The following is a 21,243-nucleotide window of genomic DNA, read 5'->3' on the forward strand; positions in this document are numbered from 1 at the left end:
ATACTGGGAAAGATTGAAGGCAAGAGGAGAGGGGGATGGCAGAGGATGAGATGGTTGGATGGCATCACCGACTCGGTGGACATGAGTTTGAGTAAACTCCGTTGTTGGTGATGGACAGGGAAGCCTGGCGTGCTGCAGCAAAGAGTCAGACATGACTGTGGGACTGAACTGAACTGTTTTACACGCCACACCACACCACATCTTCTTTATCTGTTTGTCTGTTGATGGAATTAGATTGTCGTAGGTTAATTGACCATATGTGTGTGGGTTTATATCTGGGCTCTCTATTCTGTTCCATTGATCTATATGTCTGATTTATATTCAGTTTTATTGATCTATGTGCTGGTACCACACTCTTTTGATTAGCTTTTTAGTATGGTCTGAAGTCAGGGAGTGACTTTGAGCTTTGTTCCTTTTTCTTGAGATTGCTTTGGTTATTTGGGGTTTTTTTGGTCCCAAATAAGTTTTAGGTTTACTTGTTCTAGTTCTTTGAGAAGTGTCATGGGTATTTTAACAGGGATTATATTAAATCTGTAGATTGTTTTGGATAATATGGGCTTTTTAACGTTAATTCTTCCAATCCATGAATACAGGATACGTTTCTACTTATTTGTATCATTTTCTATTTCTTCATCTTTGTCTTTAGTTTTCAGAGGATAGGTCTTTCAATTTTTTCATTAAGTTTATTCCTAGGTATTTTAATCTTTTTAATGCAATTATAAATGGAATTGTTTTCTTGATTTCTTTTTAAATTGTTCATTATTAGTGTATAGAAAAGCTACAGATTTCTATATGTTAATCTTATATTCTATAATGTTACCAAATTCATTTATTAGTTTGAGTAGTTTTATGGAAGAGATTTTAGGATTCTTTTTATATAGTATCATGTCATTTGCAAATACTGACAGTTTCATTTCTTCTCTTCCAATTTAGATTCCTTTTGTTTCTTTTTCTTATCTGATTTCTGAGGCTGGAACTTGTAATACTGTGTTACATAGAATTGTCAAGCATGGGCATCCTTGTCTTATTCCTGATTTTAGAGAAACAGCTTTTAGCTTTTTACCACTGAGTATTATATTAGCTGTGTATTTATTGTAAATGGGCTTTAATGTGTTGAGATATGTTCCCTCTATACCAACTTTGTTCAGAGTTTTTATCATGAATGGCAATCGAATTTTGTTGAATGCTTTTCTGAACCATTTGAGAAGCGATCATGTGGGGTTTTAAGCTTTGTTTTGTTAATGTGGCATATCACAGTGATTTATTTGTCTATATTGAATCGTCCCTTCATCCCTGGAACAATCCCACTTGATCTTGATAAATGGTACCTTTTATATATTGTTAAATTTGGCTTGCTAATATTTTGTTGATGGTTTTTGTATGTGTGTCCTTCATAGATATTGGCCTGTAATAGTCTCCTGGTTTTGTTTTGTTTTTTTGACAGTACCTTTCTCTGGCTTTTGTATCAGGGTAATGGACTCATAAGATGAGGTTGGGAGTGTTCCCTCCTGTTTAATTTTTTGGATTAGTTTGAGATGGATAGGTATGTTTGATAGACTCTTCTTTATATGTTTGATAGAATTCCCTGTGAAGCCATGCAGTCTGGGACTTTTTTTCTCTTAAAATTTTTTTGATTACTAATTCAATTTTGACACTAGTAATCAATCTTTCAGATTATCTATTCTTTTCCTGATTCAATCTTAAAAGATGGTATATTTCTGGGAATTTACCCATTTCTTCTAGGTTGTCTAATATGTTAGCATATGACCATTAATAGTGTTCTCTTACAATTGTTTGTATTTCTGTGATATCAGTTGTAATTTCTCCTCTTTCATTTCTTGTTTTGTTTATTTGCATTCTCCCTCTTTTTCTCTTAATGACCCTGGCTAAAGGCTTATCAATTTTATTTATCTTGGTGTCACTGATTTTTTTTTGTTGTTCTCTATTTTATTTAGTTCCTCTCTTATATTTTTTTTTTCCTTCTACTGATTTGAGGCTTTGTTTGGTCTTCTTTTTCTAATTCATCTAGGTAATAAGTTATATTGTTTATTTGAAATTTTTCTTGTTTCTTGAGGTACTCTATTATATTGCTATAAATATCTCTCTTAGAACTGCTTTTGCTGTATCCCACAGATTTTGGAAAGCTGTGTTTTAATTGTCATTTATTTTGATGCTTTCTTTTTTGGTTTCTTCAGTGACCCATTGATTTTTAGTAGCATGTTTAGTCTCCATGTGTTTGTATTTTATCCATTTTTCTTCCTGTAATTGATTTCTACTTTCATACTGTTGCAGTTGGACATGATGCTTGATATAATTTCCATCTCTTAAATTTGTTTAGACTTGTTTTGTGACTTAGCATGTGATCTGTTCTGGAGAATGTTGCATGTGTACTTGGAAAGAATGTATATTGTGCTGCTTTCGAATGGAACGTCCTGTAGATGTCTATGAAGTACAGCTAGTCTGATATGTCATTTAAGGTCAGAGTTTCTTTATTGATTTTCTGTCTCGATGATTGGTCCACTGATGTAAGTGAGATGTTGAAGTCCACTACGATTATTATATTATTGTAAATTCCTCCCTTTATGTCTGTTAATATGTTTTATGCTTTTATATCACAGAACAAACTCCTGACCACTCTGCCCTACTGCCTCAAAATGAATAACCAGCATCTTCTATATGTGCTAGGCACTATATGTTATTTTAAACTTAGCAAGCATAGAGTGATGTGAGGATAAAGACAATAATAGGAGTTAAGAAAGCCCACAACTAGTTAGAGTGGCTGGATTGTTACCATTCAGACCTGTTGGGCACAAGGACACATTAGAATAAAAAGTCATTTGTGAGAAATGCCACTGACTTATATACAGCAGTCTTCCTTTTATCTGTACCTTGAAATTATGCTTATAAGATATAACATAGAAAAGGTATTCCATGGCTAAGTAAGTTTGAGAAACACTGGGTTCCATATTGTTTGAAAGGTTTATTTTGCTGTTAGATGGCTAAAAGTCTTTCATATGATAATGAGCATTATAAATAGCTAAGAGGGAGCCTTCCCCTTGGAGATATCCTTTAGAACTAACATTTAGTAGAATTGGCTATGTGAATCACTGGTAAAGATTGTCAGGACACTAATTCAGAGGCTGAGGTGATTATCATAGGCTACAAAGTTAGAGTAGGCTTTTTGAGAGCAGAGCCTTGAGTTGGATCTTGCAGAATGGAACTTTTGGAAAACAAAATTGGGGTTTCATTCAAGGCGTGGTTCGTTTAGAGCTCCATTAATGGTTCAGTTTGGCTTGAAGAAAAGGGTTCATGTAGGAAAATAAGGTTGGAGATGTGGATTGAGGCTGAATCTTCTCTCATGTCAGAAGACCATCTAGGGTTCAACTGAGCCAAGGGATCTTCAGATATAATGAGTTAGACCAGAAAGAGGTTAAGTCAAGGTGAAAATATAGTCTTGGAAGGACAGGACATGTACCTGTAAAAGTAAGCCATACCCAAAGATGTGAGAAGCTCAAGAAGGCATTACAAATCCCAAGCATGTAAGTTGCTGAGTGGGACAGAGGCAGGGAGGAGCAATCAGTCAGGGCAATCTTAGACATGGCTGGCAAGGCCCAGAGTGTGGGCAGTCCAGGACTTTTCCCAGCTGGTACAGAGAATCCAGGCTGATGACTGCTGTCCTTTTCTCATAGCCTTCTGGGAATGGGTGACTCTGGGATGGCAAAGATTGATGGTCAAAAGGAGGTGGGAGGCCCACAGGTAAGGCTTGTACATATTAAGTTCAGAAGTAAAAAGACTAGGCTTAACCTCAGATTTTCTTTTCTTCATGCACAAAACCAAAAGCTTCTCATTGCAGATGTTAAATGTGTTAATATGTGGCATTTAATATGATTATTTTTGAATTCTAAAATAGGAACTGAATTGGGCACAAGGCATATTTTTACTGTTAGGAAGGAAACCACTTTGTAAGATAGTGATACACAGATATGATATCTTTTAAATAAATGAGACTAATTTTGTTTATGTTGTATGAAAAAAATCTCCAGGAAGGGGACAATATTTGCGTAGTATATAAATGATGCTTATAGCATCTGTAATGATTTTATCTTTTCTGTACAGTATTTAGGTTTTCTTCTCATGATAGTATTTATTAGCTGATTCTTGATAATTTTTGCAAATTGAAAAATGAAGTCATGAATTTTTCCTAATGTCTTCCTTAGTGTTTTTCTGGTAGAAAGAGCAGAACTCAGTATCTGTTATAGTGAATTATTTATTGATATTAAATTTCCTTTTTTCCTACTTAGAGACCCTGATAGTTTTATAGAAATACAGTTCTTGTGAGTGTAATGCAATCTTACCTTGTAAATTACTTTTGAAGTTATTTGATGGGAAAATTTTATAGCATTAGCTTCTTGACTCAGATGTGAGCTATGAGTATTTTGCACCGTTGAGATTTTGGTTTTATGATTATAGGTAAATGAATTCTATGAGGGAGCTGGTAAAAGATTTATGGAAGAGATGAGATCTGACCTGAATGTTGGAGGAAGGGTAAAATTTAAGAAAGGAAGAAGAATGTTTCCAATTGGTAAAGTTATGAAAACAAAAGAGAAAGTGTTTAGGTTCATAGCATATTAAATAGCAATGAAACGATCAGTTTGTCTGGAGCTGGTGGTCATGGAGAATATAAGAACTGAGATTGAGAAGGAGAGTTGGCATGTCTGGGCTGCCCTGGCAACCTGTTATGCTACGGCTGACTGTCTCCTACAGTGTGTTTCTGTAAACATTGGATCTGACAGGTGGCAGTGTATGTTCCCTGCAAAAAGGGAATTTTGCAGTCAAATAATTTTGGGAAATACTGGTTCAAGAGACTGTGACTCTCAAAAGGCAAAGTGCAAACAGTATTTCCCCATGACCAGAGACCCCTTTTCCCACAAAATCTATACTGGAGTCAGTGTTCTATGGATCCCGGTTTGGTAAGTGGTACTGAGGGTTTCTGAGACTCAGTTCAGTTTTGGATCAGGCACAGGGTGTGTTCAGGGTGTTTCAGAAAGATTATCTTAGCATCCACTTGTGGATCAAGTTGGAGGAGGATGCACAGAGGTGGGATGGGTAGTGCAGGTCAGGCAGGGGAAATTCGCTAATGCAGGGAAGGTCAGGAAACTGAACATCTGCTGACAAGTGGAAGGTGTGCTGTGTGAGGGTGATGCTGACCTGAAACAGCCGGGTGACAGTCGGAAAGCAATGGAAATGGCAGATGTGAGAGATGCTCGAAAGAAAGACACCAAAGTGCTTTTTGGTAGACTGGCCATTGAGGGTGAGACATGGTGAAGAATCACATGTCTTCTCAGATCTGAACTAGAGTGACTGGGAGGATTATGCCTTTAATAGGAACTGGCAAGCCAGAAGTCCTGGGCTTTACTCCTAGCTTTGCCAATAGCAAATGTGACCTTAAGCAAGCCATTTCATCTCCTGTGGCATCAGTTGCCTCATATACCGGATAAGGATGTTTGGGTAGGGCATGTTGATCCTTTTTGGCTAGTAGGTTATGATTCTCTAGTCTGACAGACTCTGTGCTCCTTAAAATCAAGAAGTGCCTTATCCTTATCTGTACCCCATGCATAGCACAGTACCAGTTAATGGGTGGATGAAGGAACAAATGAACAAATGAACAAATGGAAATCAATTTATGATGATGAATTTGGTTCTGAACAGGCTGAATTTGAGATGACACTAGATGTCCAAATAATTTTGAAAATACAGTACTTAATTTGTGGGATAGGAATCAGGTCTGGAGGCAAGCTTTGTGAGTATCCTTTGGAGGTCTTCACAGAAGGGATGAAGAGCGGATGAAAATTCCAAAATAAGAACAGCACAGAAAGAAATTTGCAGCAGGCCTAAGATAGCCCCCAGGTGCTCACCTTTAGAGGCCCTGCAAAGAGGGGAGAGGCTGTTAATTCACAGAGAAGGAAGGCCAAGAGGAGAATCAGCTGACTGAGAACTCATCAGGCCATCCTGCATGTCTTTCTACCCTATTATGCCTTGTCCATCACCATTTTCTACTGAAGGATCTTCTGAATATTGCTCATGTATAAGATTAGTTGTGCCAAATGGCCACTATTTAATTTCTGACAGTTGAGCTATGCATCAGTGATTAGTTTTCTTTATTAGGATGTGATTCTTTTTAATTAGTTTCTTGATATGGTCTGAGTTCACAATAGAAGCGGAGATGATTAAAACCAAGCAGTGTCACCTACTGATCTAACAGTCAGTCTCTAATTGATGGCCTGTTTAAAAAATAAAGTTAAAGATTGATGTAGGGGTTTAGAGACTACCTTGCTTTCTGTTAGGTCCTTCAGCCTCTTTGTCCACTAAGGAAGGATATTTTCTTCAAATGAGGTAAACTTAAAAAATAAGTTTAAAAACCAAAAAGAAAAAAAAAATGTACTTTAGGGTCTGAAAATAAGTAAGAAATGATATGCCCATTTTCTCAGACCTTTGTCTGGTTCTTTAAATGCATCAGCTAAAATAGAGGTTAGTTTAGCCCTTATTGTGTTCCTTGCATATTGAGTGTTTTATGGGAACATTGTTCCTATTTTAGAGGCTCTTTCAATTTAAAGCAAGTAGATTCAAGATTAAGAGATAAATCATTGTCCATAAATTGTCAAAAGGTGGTGAGGGTTTGAATTTAAATCACATTTTGTTTATATGATCTTGTGAGAAGTAGTTTGACTCAGTGCTGTAAGAATGATCCAGAACTCTGGAACTACAGGTTCTTACACTATAACCTTTTCACCACTTGACAACTGTTTGGGTCCACTGTCTCAATTCATTTTCTGCTCATCATGCTCATTGAATATCATTGCTGTAGGGTCTGTTGGCAGAATCCTGGGGAGTTATGCCTGGGCATCTTTGGATCTGGTGTGGTCACAGAGTGTAGAAGTGGAAGTTTGTCTTTTGAGAGACCCCAGATATGTTCATTGGTGGAAGAAGGGTATGGGCAAAAACACAAGAAGTAGGCAGTTTTGGGCAAATACATGAAAACTGGATGGAAGGGATTTTTTTCAACTTAGTTTGTAATTTATTGATATTCTAATAGTAATCACTGATATTCTAATAGTAACAAAAATTGTTGTTCTAGTCATTAAAACATGTTGTGTATTACTGCTATTTATATCAAGTTCCTCATGCCAGTTCTTTTGATAATGTCTCTAAATACTAATGTACTTAACCTAAAATTTCCCTTTATTCCTTACCTAGGGAAGGCACTAGGTTCTGTAGAATACTGATCATTCCTCAAGCCACCTGCATCCACACAGGTTTCTTTCCCCTTTGGGAAAGAATCACAAAATTGAGTCTATTATGCAAGTTTTGTGCCTTCCAGAAAAACAAGTGAAATGGACTACTTTCAGAAATGTAATATTCTATTTTACTAGATGGACTCTAGCTGTACAGAATTTTGACAGCCTTATTCTCTAATTTCCTTTGCTTATGTCTCTTGAGTACCCTGAGTGAGAGAGATTTAAAGACAAAAAACACAATTCTGAGAATTGAGAGGCAGAAGAATATTACAGGGCAGAAAGAGAGAATTAAGCTTTGGATTTCCATGGGCATCTAGGAGTCCTCTGAGAAATCACAGCATAGGTGTGGTAGCCTTGCTTCTGAACTCTGGTACTGCTAGCTCAGGTCACACTTTTAAAATGCAGCAATTTTCTGAATGTTGAACACTAGATATTTTCTCAAAAAGAAATGTCTGAGAATTTAAAGATATTTGCCCAAACTGGCTCAAACTGATTGACTGACTGACATCAGGGAAAACACTTCTGCTTCTTTTAGCAAGTGTCTTCCATCAAAGCAGACTTCATCCAGTATTCCTAGGAAGCTTCAGCTTAATTTAACTAAGTCTTTTAAAGGGAGAGAAACTTGATAATTTCTTTATTACCATGTAAGAAACAGTAAACCATGCTTTGTCGTCACCTAAGCCTGCAGAAAACAGGGGATTCAGCAATTCAGACTTTGAAAGCACAGCTCAAATTTAGTTTACTTTATTTTTCTCGAATTGGCATAGCATGTGAGCTCAGCAGAACTAGGTTGGGTGGGAGCCCAGATGGCTAGCAAAGAGGAAGGATCGAGCTTTTTACTGCAAACCCCTTCCACTTCTTGTACTATTAGTCGTGAGTCACATTGCAAACATGTGGGCGCTGACTTCTTGGAAATGGACACCGGAAAGGAGAAAAGAGGACAGGGATGTGCTGAGAACAAACTGTCCTTGACAAGTCATGGCTCTTCCATCAGCGTGGTTTTCGCATTCTTCACCCTCCCTTTATTATTGTTCATCCTCTCAGATCTTTGTGCTCAGCTAAATCTTTTCCATTTGTGCTGGTATATTCACTGTTGTATTTGAGAACCAGTGGAGGTAGAAAGTCTTAGGGAAGTCTTAGAACCATCAAGGTTCCTCATGGCTTGTTAAATAAATTAAGATCCTTCTTTGTTGAAAGTGACGCAGTTCTGGCTCTTTCCAGAGGAATGCAGGAACATCACCCACAGCTACCTCAGCTCCACAAAATCCCACTGGAGTTTTTGCTGTACATGGGTTGGAGTATCTCACCCAAGAGTGATCTTTTGTGAAACATTCTCTGAGAGATGGCCAAATCTTTTTTTTTTTTAGATGTGGTGGATCATTTTTTAAAGTCTTTATTGAATTTCTCACAATATTGTTTGTTTTATGTTCTGGTTTTTTGGCTACAAGGCATGTGGGATCTTAGGTCCTTGACCAGGGATGGACCCCACACCCCCTGTGTTGGAAGGTAAAGTCTTAACCACTGGACCTCCAGGGACATCTCCCCAGGATAGCCAGATCTTAAAACCTTGTCTTAAAAACTTTTCTGGTCAGAATCAAAACTTGCCTAAATTCACAGTTTCCTCTCCTAGGAGATATACTGAAAGAGAAAAATCTCTTTGCATGCCATGTGCCAATTCAGTCTTTTCTTTCAATGATAATTAGAATAGTTTACCTTTAGTTTTTAGCTTCTATTTTTTCTTATTCTCTTTGAGACACTTCTATTAATATTTGCCCCAGGTGACAATAAAGAGAACCTTCCATTGATCTGGAAGGTTCTAACAAGGTCATTGTGGATTATAGTTGCTAATCAGTGCTTCTATTTTTTCTCTTATTGTCTAATAGAAATTTGACTTTAAGGGGATATTTTTATTTCCCAAGAGAAATTCTTTAAATTTTTCTTAAATATGATAAGATAGCAGAAACCATTCTACCAAAAGAATATTTCCATTTTGGTAGAACCTTATGAAATTCATGGCACATTATAGCTGCTCTTAGAGTCATTATTCAGTAACCTTGTTCTGAATTGGCTGTAGCCTGACCCAACCAGGACAGCTTGGTGAAGATCCTCCAGTGCACTTCTCAAGAGCTGCACCATGCTAATGTTGACTGTGTCATTCATAGGAACCTCCTGCAAGTCACCTTCCAAAGTACCTGAATGTTTGAGTATGCAGCATGTCCTACTATGTCCACTGGACGAACACCAGGTCCCACTGGCTTCAATTAAGCCTGATTGTTGGTTGTAGTGTTTTAAAATTTCTCCTGGCAGTTTTTAAAAGCAGAGGCCTCACGTTTTGTTATGATTGCAGCAGGGTTCAGGAAATTAAAGAAAAAAGTACTACAGAATCCCAGCTCTGCCACTTAACTGTTGATGCAGCCTTAGGTGAGATACTTAACTTCTCCTTGCCTTGGCTTTCACATGTTTAAAATGGGGATAATACTACTTCACAAGGTTGTAAAGACTGAACTAGATAGGGTATATCAGCACTTAACACAGTACTGGGAACATGAGCTCTCACTTAATAGCAAATATAATGGTTTGAAGTTAAATACAACTCACTCTTAAGTTGTGTCTAAGCTCTTGCCAGATTAGAGAGTATGATTGGAAAGTTTAACATTTGAGTGGGCAAGTGTTTGGATTATTTTTCTAAATGTAAGTTGGGAATTAAAATGCAGCTATTTTATGATAAATATAGGCAGAGTCATATTATAAACTACTTTCCAGATAAAACAATGTATCCATGTATGTATGTATGTATGTATGTATGTATGTATGTAAGCTCAGTTGCTCAGTGATGTCCAACTCTTTGCAACCCTATGCACTACAGTACACCAGGCTCGTCTGTCCATGGGATTTTCCAGGGAGGAATACTGGAGTGAGTTACAGCCCATTCTTGTACTTTTGGCTTTGATTTTCAAAATTTTTGAAGAAATAATTCTTCATTGGAAAGAAGGAAGGAAAGAGATGGGTAATAGGAGGGGAAAAGGTGATTTTAAAGTATTTTATTTTCATCTAAAGATTTTCAGTAGAGAATTTTTAAGTCAGTTCAGTCACTCAGTCATGTCCAACTCTTTGTGAACCCATGGACTGCAGCACACCAGGCTTCCCTGCCCATCACCAACTCCCAGAGTCTGCTCAAACTCATGTCTGTCAAGTAGGTGATGTCATCCAATCATCTCATCCTCTGTCATCCCCTTCTCCTCCTGCTTTCAATATTGCCCAGCATCAGGGTCTTTTCCAATGAGTCAGTTCTTGGCATCATATGGCCAAAGTATCGCAGCTTTAGCATCAGTCCTTCCAGTGAATATTCAGGACTGATTTCCTTTAGGATTGGCTAGTTTGATCTCCTTGTTCCAAGGAGTCTCCAAGGGACTCTCAAGAGTCTTCTCCAACACCACAGTTCAAAAGCATCAATTCTTTGGCACTCAGCTTTCTTTATTGTCCAGCTCTCACATCCATATATGACTACTGGGAAAAGGAAGCTTTGAAGAGACGCACCTTTGTTAGCAGAGTAATATCTCTGCTTTTCAATATGCTGTCTAGGTTGGTTATAGCTTTTCTTCCAAGGAGCAAGTGTCTTTTAATTTCATGGCTGCAATCACCATCTGCAGTGATTTTGGAGCCCCCAAAAATAAAGTCTGTCATGGTTTCAATTGTTTCCCCATCTATTTCCCATGAAGTGATAGGACCAGATGCCATGATCTTAGTTTAATAATGTTGAGTTTTAAGCCAACTTTTTCACTCTCCTCTTTCACTTTCATCAAGAGGCTCTTTAGTTCCTCTTTGCTTTCTGCCATAAGGGTGGTGTCATCTGCATATCTGAGGTTATTGATATTTCTCCTGGCCATTATTAATATTTCTCCTGGCCATCTTGATTCCAACTTGAGTTTCATCCAGTCTGGGATTTTGCATGATATACTCTGCATATAAATTAAATAAGCAGGGTGACAATATACAGCCTTGATGTACTCCTTTCCCAATTTGGAACCAATCTGCTGTTTCATGTCTAGTTCTAACTGTTGTTTCTTGACCTACATACAGATTTCTCAGGAGGCAGGTAAAGTGTTCTGGTATTCCCATCTCTTGAAGAATTTTCCAGTTTGTTGTGATCCACACATTCAAAGGCTTTGGCATAGTCAATAAAGCAGAAGTAGATGTTTTTCTGGAACTCTCTTGCTTTTTCAATAATGCACCGGATGTTGGCAGTATGATCTCTGTTTTCTCTGCCCTTTCTAAATCCAGCTTGAACATCTGGAAATTCTCACTTCAGGTACTGTTGAAGCCCAGCTTAGAGAATTTTGAGCATTACTCTACTAGTGTGTGAGATGAGTGCAATTTTGCAGTATTTTGAACATTCTTTGGCATTGCCTTTCTTTGGGATTGGAGTGAAAACTAACCTTTTTCCAGTCCTGTGGCCACTGCTGAGTGTTCCAAATTTGCTGGCTTCTTGAGTGCAGCATCATGTTTTACGGATTGAAATAGCTCAGCTGGAGTTCCACCACCTCCACTAGCTTTGTTCATAGTGATGCTTCCTAAGGCCACTTGACTTCGCATTCCAGGATGTCTGGCTCTAAGGTGAGGGATCACACCGTTCTGGTTATCTGGGTCATGAAGATCTTTTTTGTATAGTTCTTTTGTGTATTCTTGCCACCTCTTCTTAATATCTTCTGCTACTGTTAGGTCTGTACCATTTCTGTCCTTTATTGTGCCCATCTAAGAGGAGAGTGAAAAAGCTGGCTTAAAACTCAACATTAAAAAAACTAAGCTCATAGCATCCAATCACTTCATGCAAATATATGGGGAAACAATGGAAACAGTGACAGACTTTATTTTTGGGGGCTCCAAAATCACTGCAGATGGTGACTGCAGCCATGAAATTAAAAGACACTTGCTTCTTGGAAGAAAAGCTATAACCAACCCAGACAGCATATTGAAAAGCAGAGACATTACTTTGCCGACAAAGGTCTATCTAGTCAAAGCTATGGTTTTTCCAGTGGTCATGTATGGATGTGAGAGCTGGACCATAACGAGAGCAGAGCACTGAAGAATTGATGCTTTTGAACTGTGGTGTTGGAGAAGACTTTGAGAGTCCCTCGGACTACAAGGAGATCCAACCAATCCATCCTAAAGGAAATCAGTCCCAAATATTCACTAGAAGGACTGATGTTGAAGCTGCAATACTTTGACCACTTGATGCCAAGAACTGACTCATTGGATAAGACTGTGATGCTGGGCAATATTGAAAGCAGGAGGAGAAGGGGACAACAGAGGATGAGATGGTTGGCATCACCAACTCGATGAACATGAGTTCGAGCAGACTCTGGGAGTTGGTGATGGACAGGGAAGCCGGGCATGCTGCAGTCCATGGGGTTGCGAAGAGTCAGACTTGATTGAGTGAACTGAACTGAACTTGCATGAAATATTCCCTTGGTATGTCTAATTTTCTTGAAGGATCTCTAGTCTTTCCCATTCTATTGCTTTCCTCTTTTTCTTTTCACTGATCACTACGAAGGCTCTCTTATCGTTCCTTTCCATTCTTTGGAACTCTGCATTCAGATGGGTATATCTTTCCTTTTCTCCTTTGTCTTTGGCTTCTCTTCTTTTCTCAGCTGTTTGTAAGGCCTCCTCAGACAACCATTTTGCCTTTTTGCATTTCTTTTTCTTGGGGTGGTCTTGTTCCTCGTCTTCTGTACAATGTCATGAACCTCTGTCCACAGTTCTTCAGGCACTGTGTCTACCAGATCTAATCTGTTGAATCTATTTGTCACTTCCACTGTACAATTGTAAGGGATTTGACTTAGGTCATACCTGGATGGTCTAATGGTTTTCCCTTTATTCAATTTAAGTCTGAATTTTGCAATAAGGAACTCACGATCTGAGCCACAGTCAGCTCCCAGTCTTGTTTTTGCTGGCTGTATAGAGCTTCTCTCTCTTCAGCTGCAAAGAATACAATCAATCTGATTTTGGTATTGACCATCTGTTGATGTCCGTGTATAGAGTCATCTCTTGTGTTGTTGGAAGAGGGTGTTTTCTGTGACCAACATGTTCTCTTGGCAAAACTCTGTTAGTCTTTTCCCTGCTTCATTTTGTACTCCAAGGCCTAATTTGCCTGTAACTCCAGGTATCTCTTGACTTCCTATTTTGCATTCCAGTCCCCTGTGATGAAAAGAACATCTTTTTTTGGTGTAAGTTCTTGAAGGTCTTGTAGGTCATCATAGAGACATCATAGAGAATTTTTAAAGGTCCTATTTAATCATTGCCAATATCATTTTTTAAGGAGATCATTTTAATGGGATAGCCTTCTCATGATCGTATTACTTGCTTATCATGAACCAGTGGCTGTATGTTCATAAATAGCTTTCAAAACATCTCTAAACTGTCCCTGTCAAGACACTTGGTTGTTCTTGTCCCAGAAGTTCCATTCTCAGAAATATTTAATATTTGGGCCAAAAACACAAACATAGCAAATTAACTTTAAAGTTGAAAATTCGAAGGTGATTTTTTCTAGCAGGTCACTTGATTGATAAGTGAAATGTAGTGGTGGTTCTGAGGGGAAAACAAAAGATTAAGACCAAGAAGGAAGATCATTACAGTAAAACTGAAGGCCATTTTGCCAATTATTTTCAACAAACGAGATAATGGGCTTCTGCAGATTATATTCTACATTCTCAGTCTCTCATTTGGAGCAGGAAAATGGACAACGATGGGAAAGGAGTCATTTGTGGAAGGCAAAGGGGAACAGCAGGGGGTTCTGGGTGATGAGGCTGGTTTCACAGGCCTGGGAGGAAACGATACTGATGTCAGAGCCAGAGGGGAACATTCTGAATGTTTTGGCTCTCAGAAAGAAACTTTAGAACTGAGCAATAAAGAAAGAAAAGTTCTTTTCAGAGATGACATAAATGACATGGTAGTTAACTTCAGAAATGTCTGAAAAGTAATATGAAATGTATCAAAGATACATAAGTAAAAATGGGATCATCTTAGGCTAATGACCTGTTTCTGGTATTCGCACTCTGATTTGGTAGGAAATGCTGTGGTGAGTTTTGCTGTTAAAAAAAAAAAAATTAAGTTCTTTAACTTTTAATTCCAGCTGAAAAATAGAAGTGTCCTTCTACATGTTCCTAACTCCTTGATATGACCTTGTGTGAGAAGCATCCCTCTGTGACAGAAAACTGAATGACCAGACGTCTGTTTTTACAGATAGACTCAGCACTCTTAATGCACATTAGCTGCTACACGCCCAGGAGAGGCTTTTTTTTTTTTTTTAATTTTTTTATTTTTTTAATTTTAAAATCTTTAATTCTTACATGTGTTCCCAAACATGAACCCCCCTCCCACCTCCCTCCCCATAACATCTCTGTGGGTCATCCCATCAGACATAGACTGGCGATTCAATTCTTACATGATAGTATACATGGAGAGGGTGGGATGATTTGGGAGAATGGCATTCTATCAGGAGAGGCTTTAGAATAGGATTTGTCCTTGAATTATCTCCTGGGGCTCAGTAAAAGCTGTAAATTACTAGCAGATGTCATAGACACAATAAAACCACTGCAGCCTAAGATAAGAAAGCAAGGTACCCACAGTCACATTCGCCCAGTCTGAACACCTGGTGGGCTCAGATTCTCTTGTATTGGTCTTCCCTCGCCATGCAGAAGGCTTTCTCAGCCTCCAAGCCATCCATATCAGACAGTCTGCTCCTGGATCACATCCAGATGTTACTGCTCCTTCCTGTGGGAGATTCTGATATCCTCTCTGGAGCATGTCTGTCCCACCTTTTCCCAACTCACCCGTTGGAGGAAGGCATGGCAGCCCACTCCAATATTCTTGCCTGGAGAATCCCCCTGGGCAGAGAAGGCTGGCAGACTCTAGTCCATGGGGTAGCAAAGAGTCAGACATGACTGAATGAGTAAGCACAGTCTGATAATCAGACTTCTTTGAAGACGGGGTGTGCAGAAGTGCCTCTGGGGTAATACTTAAGTGTATTCCCTTCTTGTGTGCACATGGGCCCTGGATTGTCTTGCTTGAATAATGTTTTTGAAAGTGGTTCAGACCAGTCCAAACCATAAGACTTGAATTTATCCACAGATGCTGAGCTTATCTGTCTTCTAGCATATCCTTTTTGGGGCATATCCTACCATTTTGGTGAGGCTTTTCCAGTAGAGATTTTATAGGGATCCAAGATGGCCTCTGTGGTCAAGCAGTTCGAATGGGAACAGGTTAGCTGTATCCATTCTACACTTCCAAACAAAGCAGAGCCTGATCCCTCCAGGGGAATGCATTTGTCTTGTGGGTTAGGAGTAAGCCCAGGACTTCAACCATTCTAAGATGGACTACCTACTGATATACCACTGAATGGGTGAACCGTCTTTTCTGCTTGGCCTCTCTGCTCATTCTAGCCACAAACGTTCCCAGCACCCCGTATCACCAGAATCCCCACAAATCAAAATGGGCCAGGTATTAACTATCTATCAAAAGAGAGCAGATACCAGTTACAAGTTTGGAAAAGGGCTACAGTGAGATGCCCAAATAAGCGAAAGTGCTTAGGACTTCCCTGTTCCCTGCATGATCTCAAAAGTCCCTGTCAGATCTAAAACTGTATGACTTTTGGGTTCCAGCTGAGGTGAAAGTGGCAGAAATAGGTTGCAAAGATGAATAGGCAACTGCCAATAACTACACATTGTGCAAACTGAATGGATACAACCAATTCAATAGATATGTTGAACACGTACTATGAGCCACCTCTGGTTTAGGTGCTGGAGATAGACTAGCACCCACCCTCACGGAGCCTGCATCCTAGTGGGTTGAAGGGATGTGAGAGCTCCCAGGACCCACGTGACCCCCACAGCCCTCACTGCTCCTTCTTGGAGTCTCTGTACCCTTTATTCTCCTGAAGCAGGGGCATACAGCCTGAGAAGCACACTCACCAGACAGTTACCTTCAAAAGCAAACACAAATTGACTCTACCTTTCTCTTCCTTGCCCTCTTATTTGATATCTGCATTTTAAACCACTTTCGTGTCTGCTTAATTCTTTATTCCAGCATGATGTTCATGTCAAGTCAAAACAGGAATAGAACATGCATGTGAGATTGTCTGAAACTGGATCCTGATTATTTATCGTCACCTTCCTTAGTTTTTTATTTAGTTGGTAGGACTGTTTATACATTTTTGGATGTGCTTATCACTGATACTCTACTTGGCCTTATTTATAAAAACCATAGAAAAAAACACATTCTCTTCCCTAATTTTTCTCATATTTTCATCTTGGTCATTCCAAGTGGCAAAAGAATAACATCAATCATAGCAAGCCGTTATTTGCACAGCTCTTACTGTGTACTTAAATGTGGGTCAAAAGCATTTGACCTCATGATCCCTCATCATGGAAACCCTTTGAGGCAGCTGCTATAACATGTCCTTTTACAGCCCTGAGAGGTTACATGGTTAGTAGAAAATATTTTTCAAAAAGGGTATCTCAAGGGGATTCTGATTTTGTCGTATGTTGCGTTACAGTTTCAAACCTCAGTCTTCTTATGACGACTTTTGAGTAGTTTGAGTTAAAATGAGAAATAATATCACACAGGATCAGAACCAGAGTTCTGAGGCAGAATCACTCTGCCTCAGACCATTGCTATTTTCACAAAATAAGAGTATTTCCTTACGCTGTCACCCAAAGGTTCGGAATGTGGTTTCTCCGTCAAGTGAATTAGATACTTCTTTGCATGTGAAAAGCAGTATCTGGATATGTAGCTAAAGAACAGATAGCACTTATCACTATATTTTAAGATATTTGTGTACATTTTTATCATCCCTCTAAGAGATGAGCTCCATGCAATCTTAGACCTTGCCTTTCTTAATCTCTGAAGCCCAATGCTGTACGCGTATTGGCATACAATGAATGTTAGTTGAATCTACAAACTTTAGAAAATGCCCTAAGTACTCTAGCTTCCTTTAGTAAGTAACTATAAATCCATTTACTCACTGAAATGATCTTTGAAGCTTTTTTTCCCAGCTTTTGTCACCTCTTGACAAGTAATAGAAATTTCCTATCTATTGGGTAAAGCTGTGCTTTCTTTTATTTTTTGTCAAAATATTTCCTTCAAATTTCCTAGAGTTATATTAACAGCATTTAAAAGCAGGGTCTTCCCTTCATCATATTGTTTTTTAACGATTCTTTCATGTTTTTAGGAAGGCGACGTCTGGCCCAATTCATCAGCTGAAATCACTGTGTACTTTAATCCCCGGGAAGCCAAGCTCTACCAGCAGACCATCTACTGTGACATTTCAGGTAAAGACGTCCTTCATGTGGTAAATTCAGGTTACCAAGTGCCCAGAGCATAAAGTGATAAAGTGCTGTGTGTGTGAGAATATTGGGGTTTACGTGCAGTACATGATATCAGGAGGAGAATAATAGAGGCAAGTTATGTACTTCATACTTCTTTCTAGAACAGATCAAACTTTGAAGCACCTTACAATTGTGGTGTGGTGGGTGAGGATGGAAGACCACGGATCTAGGTTACCCCTTCATTTTTAGAGCAGTAAGAATATTAGTTGGAATTCTCTTGCTTTTTCTATGATCCAAGCAAGAGAATTCCAACTAATATTCTTATTGCTCTATAAATCAAAGAATAATTCGGATCATAGAAAAAGCAAGAGAATTCCAGAAAAACATCTATTTCTGCTTCACTATGCTGCTGCTGCTGCTGCTGCTGAGTTGCTTCAGTCGTGTACGACTCTGTACGACCCCATAGACGGCAGCCCACCAGGCTTCCCCGTCCCTGGGATTCTCCAGGCAAGAACACTGGAGTGGGTTGCCATTTCCTTCTCCAATGCATGAAAGTGAAAAGTGAAAGTGAAGTTGCTCAGTTGTGTCTGACTTCGCGACCCCATGGACTGCAGCCTACCAAGCTCCTCCATCCATGGGGTTTGCTAAAGCCTTTCATTGTGTGGATCACAACAAATTGGAAAATTCTTCAAGAGATGGGAATACCAGAACACCTTACCTGCCTCCTGAGAAATCTGTATGCAGGTCAAGAAGCAACAGTTAGAACCGGACATGGAACAGTGGATTGGTCCAAATTGGGAAAGGAGTACGTCAAGGCTGTATATTGTCACCTTGTTTATTTAACTTATACGCAAAGTACATCATGAGAAATGCTGGGCTGGATGAAGCACAAGCTGGACTCAAGATTGCCAGGAGAATATCAGTAACCTCAGATATGCAGATGACACCACCCTTAGGGCAGAAAGCAAAGAGGAACTAAAGAGCCTCTTGATGAAAGTGAAAGAGGAGAGTGAAAAAGTTGGCTTAAAGCTCAACATTCAGTAAACGAAGATCATGGCATCTGGTCCCATCATTTCATGGGAAATAGATGGGGAAACAGTGGAAACAGTGAGAAACTTTATTTTGGGGGGCTCCAAAATCACTGCAGATGGTGACTGCAGCCATGGAATTAAAAGATGCTTCCTCGTTGGAAGAAAAGCTATGACCAACCTAGACAGCATATTCAAAAGCAGAGACATTTCTTTGCCAACAAAGGTCTGTCTGGTCAAGGCTATGGTTTTTCCAGTAGTCATGCATGGATGTGAGAGTTGGACCATAACAAAAGCTGAGCACTGAAGAATTGATGGTTTTGAACTGTGTTGTTGAAGGAGACTCTTGAGAATCCCTTGGACTGCAAGGAGAGCAAACCAGTCAACCCTAAAGGAAATCTGTCCTGAATATTCATTGGAAGGACTGATGCTGAGATTGAAGCTCCAATACTTTGGCCACCTGATGCAAAGAACTAACTCATTTGAAAAGACCCTGATGCTGGGAAAGATTGAGGACAGGAGAGAAGGGGATGACAGAGGGTGAGATGATTGGATGGCATCACCAACTTGTTGAGCCTGAGTTTGAGCAAACTCCAGGAGTTGGTGATGGATAGGGAAGCCTGTCTATGGGGTCGCACAGAGTTGGACATGACTGAGTGACTGAACTGAAGAATATTAGTAGTAACAGTAGTATTTGCTCAGTAGTAATAGTATTAGTTGCTCAGTCATATCTGACTCTTTGTGACCCCATGAAATGTAGCCCTCCAGACTGCTCTGTGTATGGGATTCTCCAGGCAAGAATGCTGGGGTGGGTTGCCACATCCTTCTCCAGAGGATCTGCTTGACCCAGGGATTGAACCCAGGTCTCCTGCATTGCAGGCAGATTCTTTACTATCTGAGCTTCAGGGAAGTCCTAGAGTAAGAATATTACTGACACAAATTCTCACAATGTTATGTTTTATTCTTTTTATAGTAATTGGATAGTTAATTTTTTTCCTTTTTAAGTTTTTATCAGAATAATGCATGCCAAGTGAGATGGGAAGGTAGCCTGGCAGTGGCCAGAGCCACAAAGAGGGTGTACTGGTAGGGTGGCAACCTGATGGCTTCAGGAGATTGGATACATATAGAAGAATTAAGCAAAAAAGTAAGTATATTGAGGATAACAAGAGCTAGTAATTTTCACTCAGAGAAGGGAAATAGAGATATGGGAAGGAGGAAGCCTAAGATGAGCCCTTTGTTATTGGAATGGAATGGTAGATGTCATCTTAGTTAATACCAGCAGTAATAGAGCATATCAACCTCATATAGCACCTGCTAGGATGCTGTGGAAACACAGCATCTCTTCAGTGATGTTAAATACTTACTTGGGTCTAATCACAAGGAAGCCTCAGACTAACCCAAGTTGAAGGACAAAACATGATGCCATCTGGGTGCAACATGTAAGCCTGGGTTGGATCTTTTGCTACAAAGGAGATTATTGAGAGCAAAGGAATATATAGAAGTTCTTTGTACTACTAAGGAGAGTTTTATGTATTTTAAAAATGTTTCAGAACTTTAAAAAAGCTGATATCAATAAATAAGTAAAAATACATTTAGTAAGATTATAAAGCTAAATAATAGTCTTATTTCTTCAGTACTGCTTTCCAAGAAGTACTTTTAGCTGTTTCCTGCTTATATGGTTATTTGTTGATTTATCAACTTCACATACTACTTTTGAGTCCTCAATATAAAAAATGAAGATTTAGTTCACTTCTATCTTCTCTACCCCTTCCTGGACTTAATAGATTATAATTTACATGCAGTAAAATTCACGCTTTTTGGATATACAGTTCTGTGAACTTTGGCAAATGTAAACAGTGATGTAGTCACCACCAAAAGCAAGCATAGAATATCTCCACCACCCAGTAAAATTTCCTCATGCCCCCCTTTGCAGACAGTTCTATCCCACACCTTAATCCCTGGTAACTCAATTACTTTTATTATATTTATTTTATTTTATGAGGTTTATGGTCTTAAATAGCCTTTACTTATATGTTTAAAACCATAAATTTGTGTCCATCAGCCCTACAATATCCTTGCATGAGCTGTCTGCCCACTATAATTCTCCCTCTTCTGTGAGCTGTTCTGCTTTTGTGTTGTCATGGTTGATAACCACAGTCAAGTCTGTTTTGTCTACATAAATTTTATACACTGGGGGGCCAAACTGTACTCTGGGATTACATTTTATCCTCTATTGGTTGAGTGTTCTGACCTTAAGTCACTCAAAGAATGTCCCTAAGGTCTGAATCTTGTAGATTCTCTTTCTTGACTGTCCACCACCTTCTCACAACTATATCTCATTTTAACTCACTTCATAATTGAATTGACTCTTCCATACACTTTTTGGTATTTTTTCCCCTGTGGTTTCTAATTCCTCATTTTTAAAATTTGTATCTAAATTTAGGGTTCATGCTCTTCTTCTCCTTGAAGATATTTCCTCAGAGCCCATCAGCTCTCTGTTCTAACTTAGATCATTTACTTCCTGCACAGTTTATATGCAGGAGTTGTTTTTTTTTTTATTTCCATGTGCATTCCATTATATCTTTTGACTCTCATTTT

General features: G+C 39.0%; 1 protein-coding gene across 1 annotated transcript in view; it reads left to right on the forward strand.

Annotated features, from left to right (window-relative positions):
- Positions 1 to 21,243, forward strand: part of HYDIN (HYDIN axonemal central pair apparatus protein) — a 317,377-nt gene that overhangs the window by 66,545 nt on the left and 229,589 nt on the right. The window contains 1 exon segment of the mRNA XM_052656756.1: positions 17,521 to 17,620. Within this exon segment, the coding sequence (XP_052512716.1) occupies positions 17,521 to 17,620 (100 nt within the window).

This window comes from Budorcas taxicolor, chromosome 18, assembly GCF_023091745.1.
Source record: "Budorcas taxicolor isolate Tak-1 chromosome 18, Takin1.1, whole genome shotgun sequence".
Lineage (NCBI taxonomy): Eukaryota > Metazoa > Chordata > Mammalia > Artiodactyla > Bovidae > Budorcas > Budorcas taxicolor.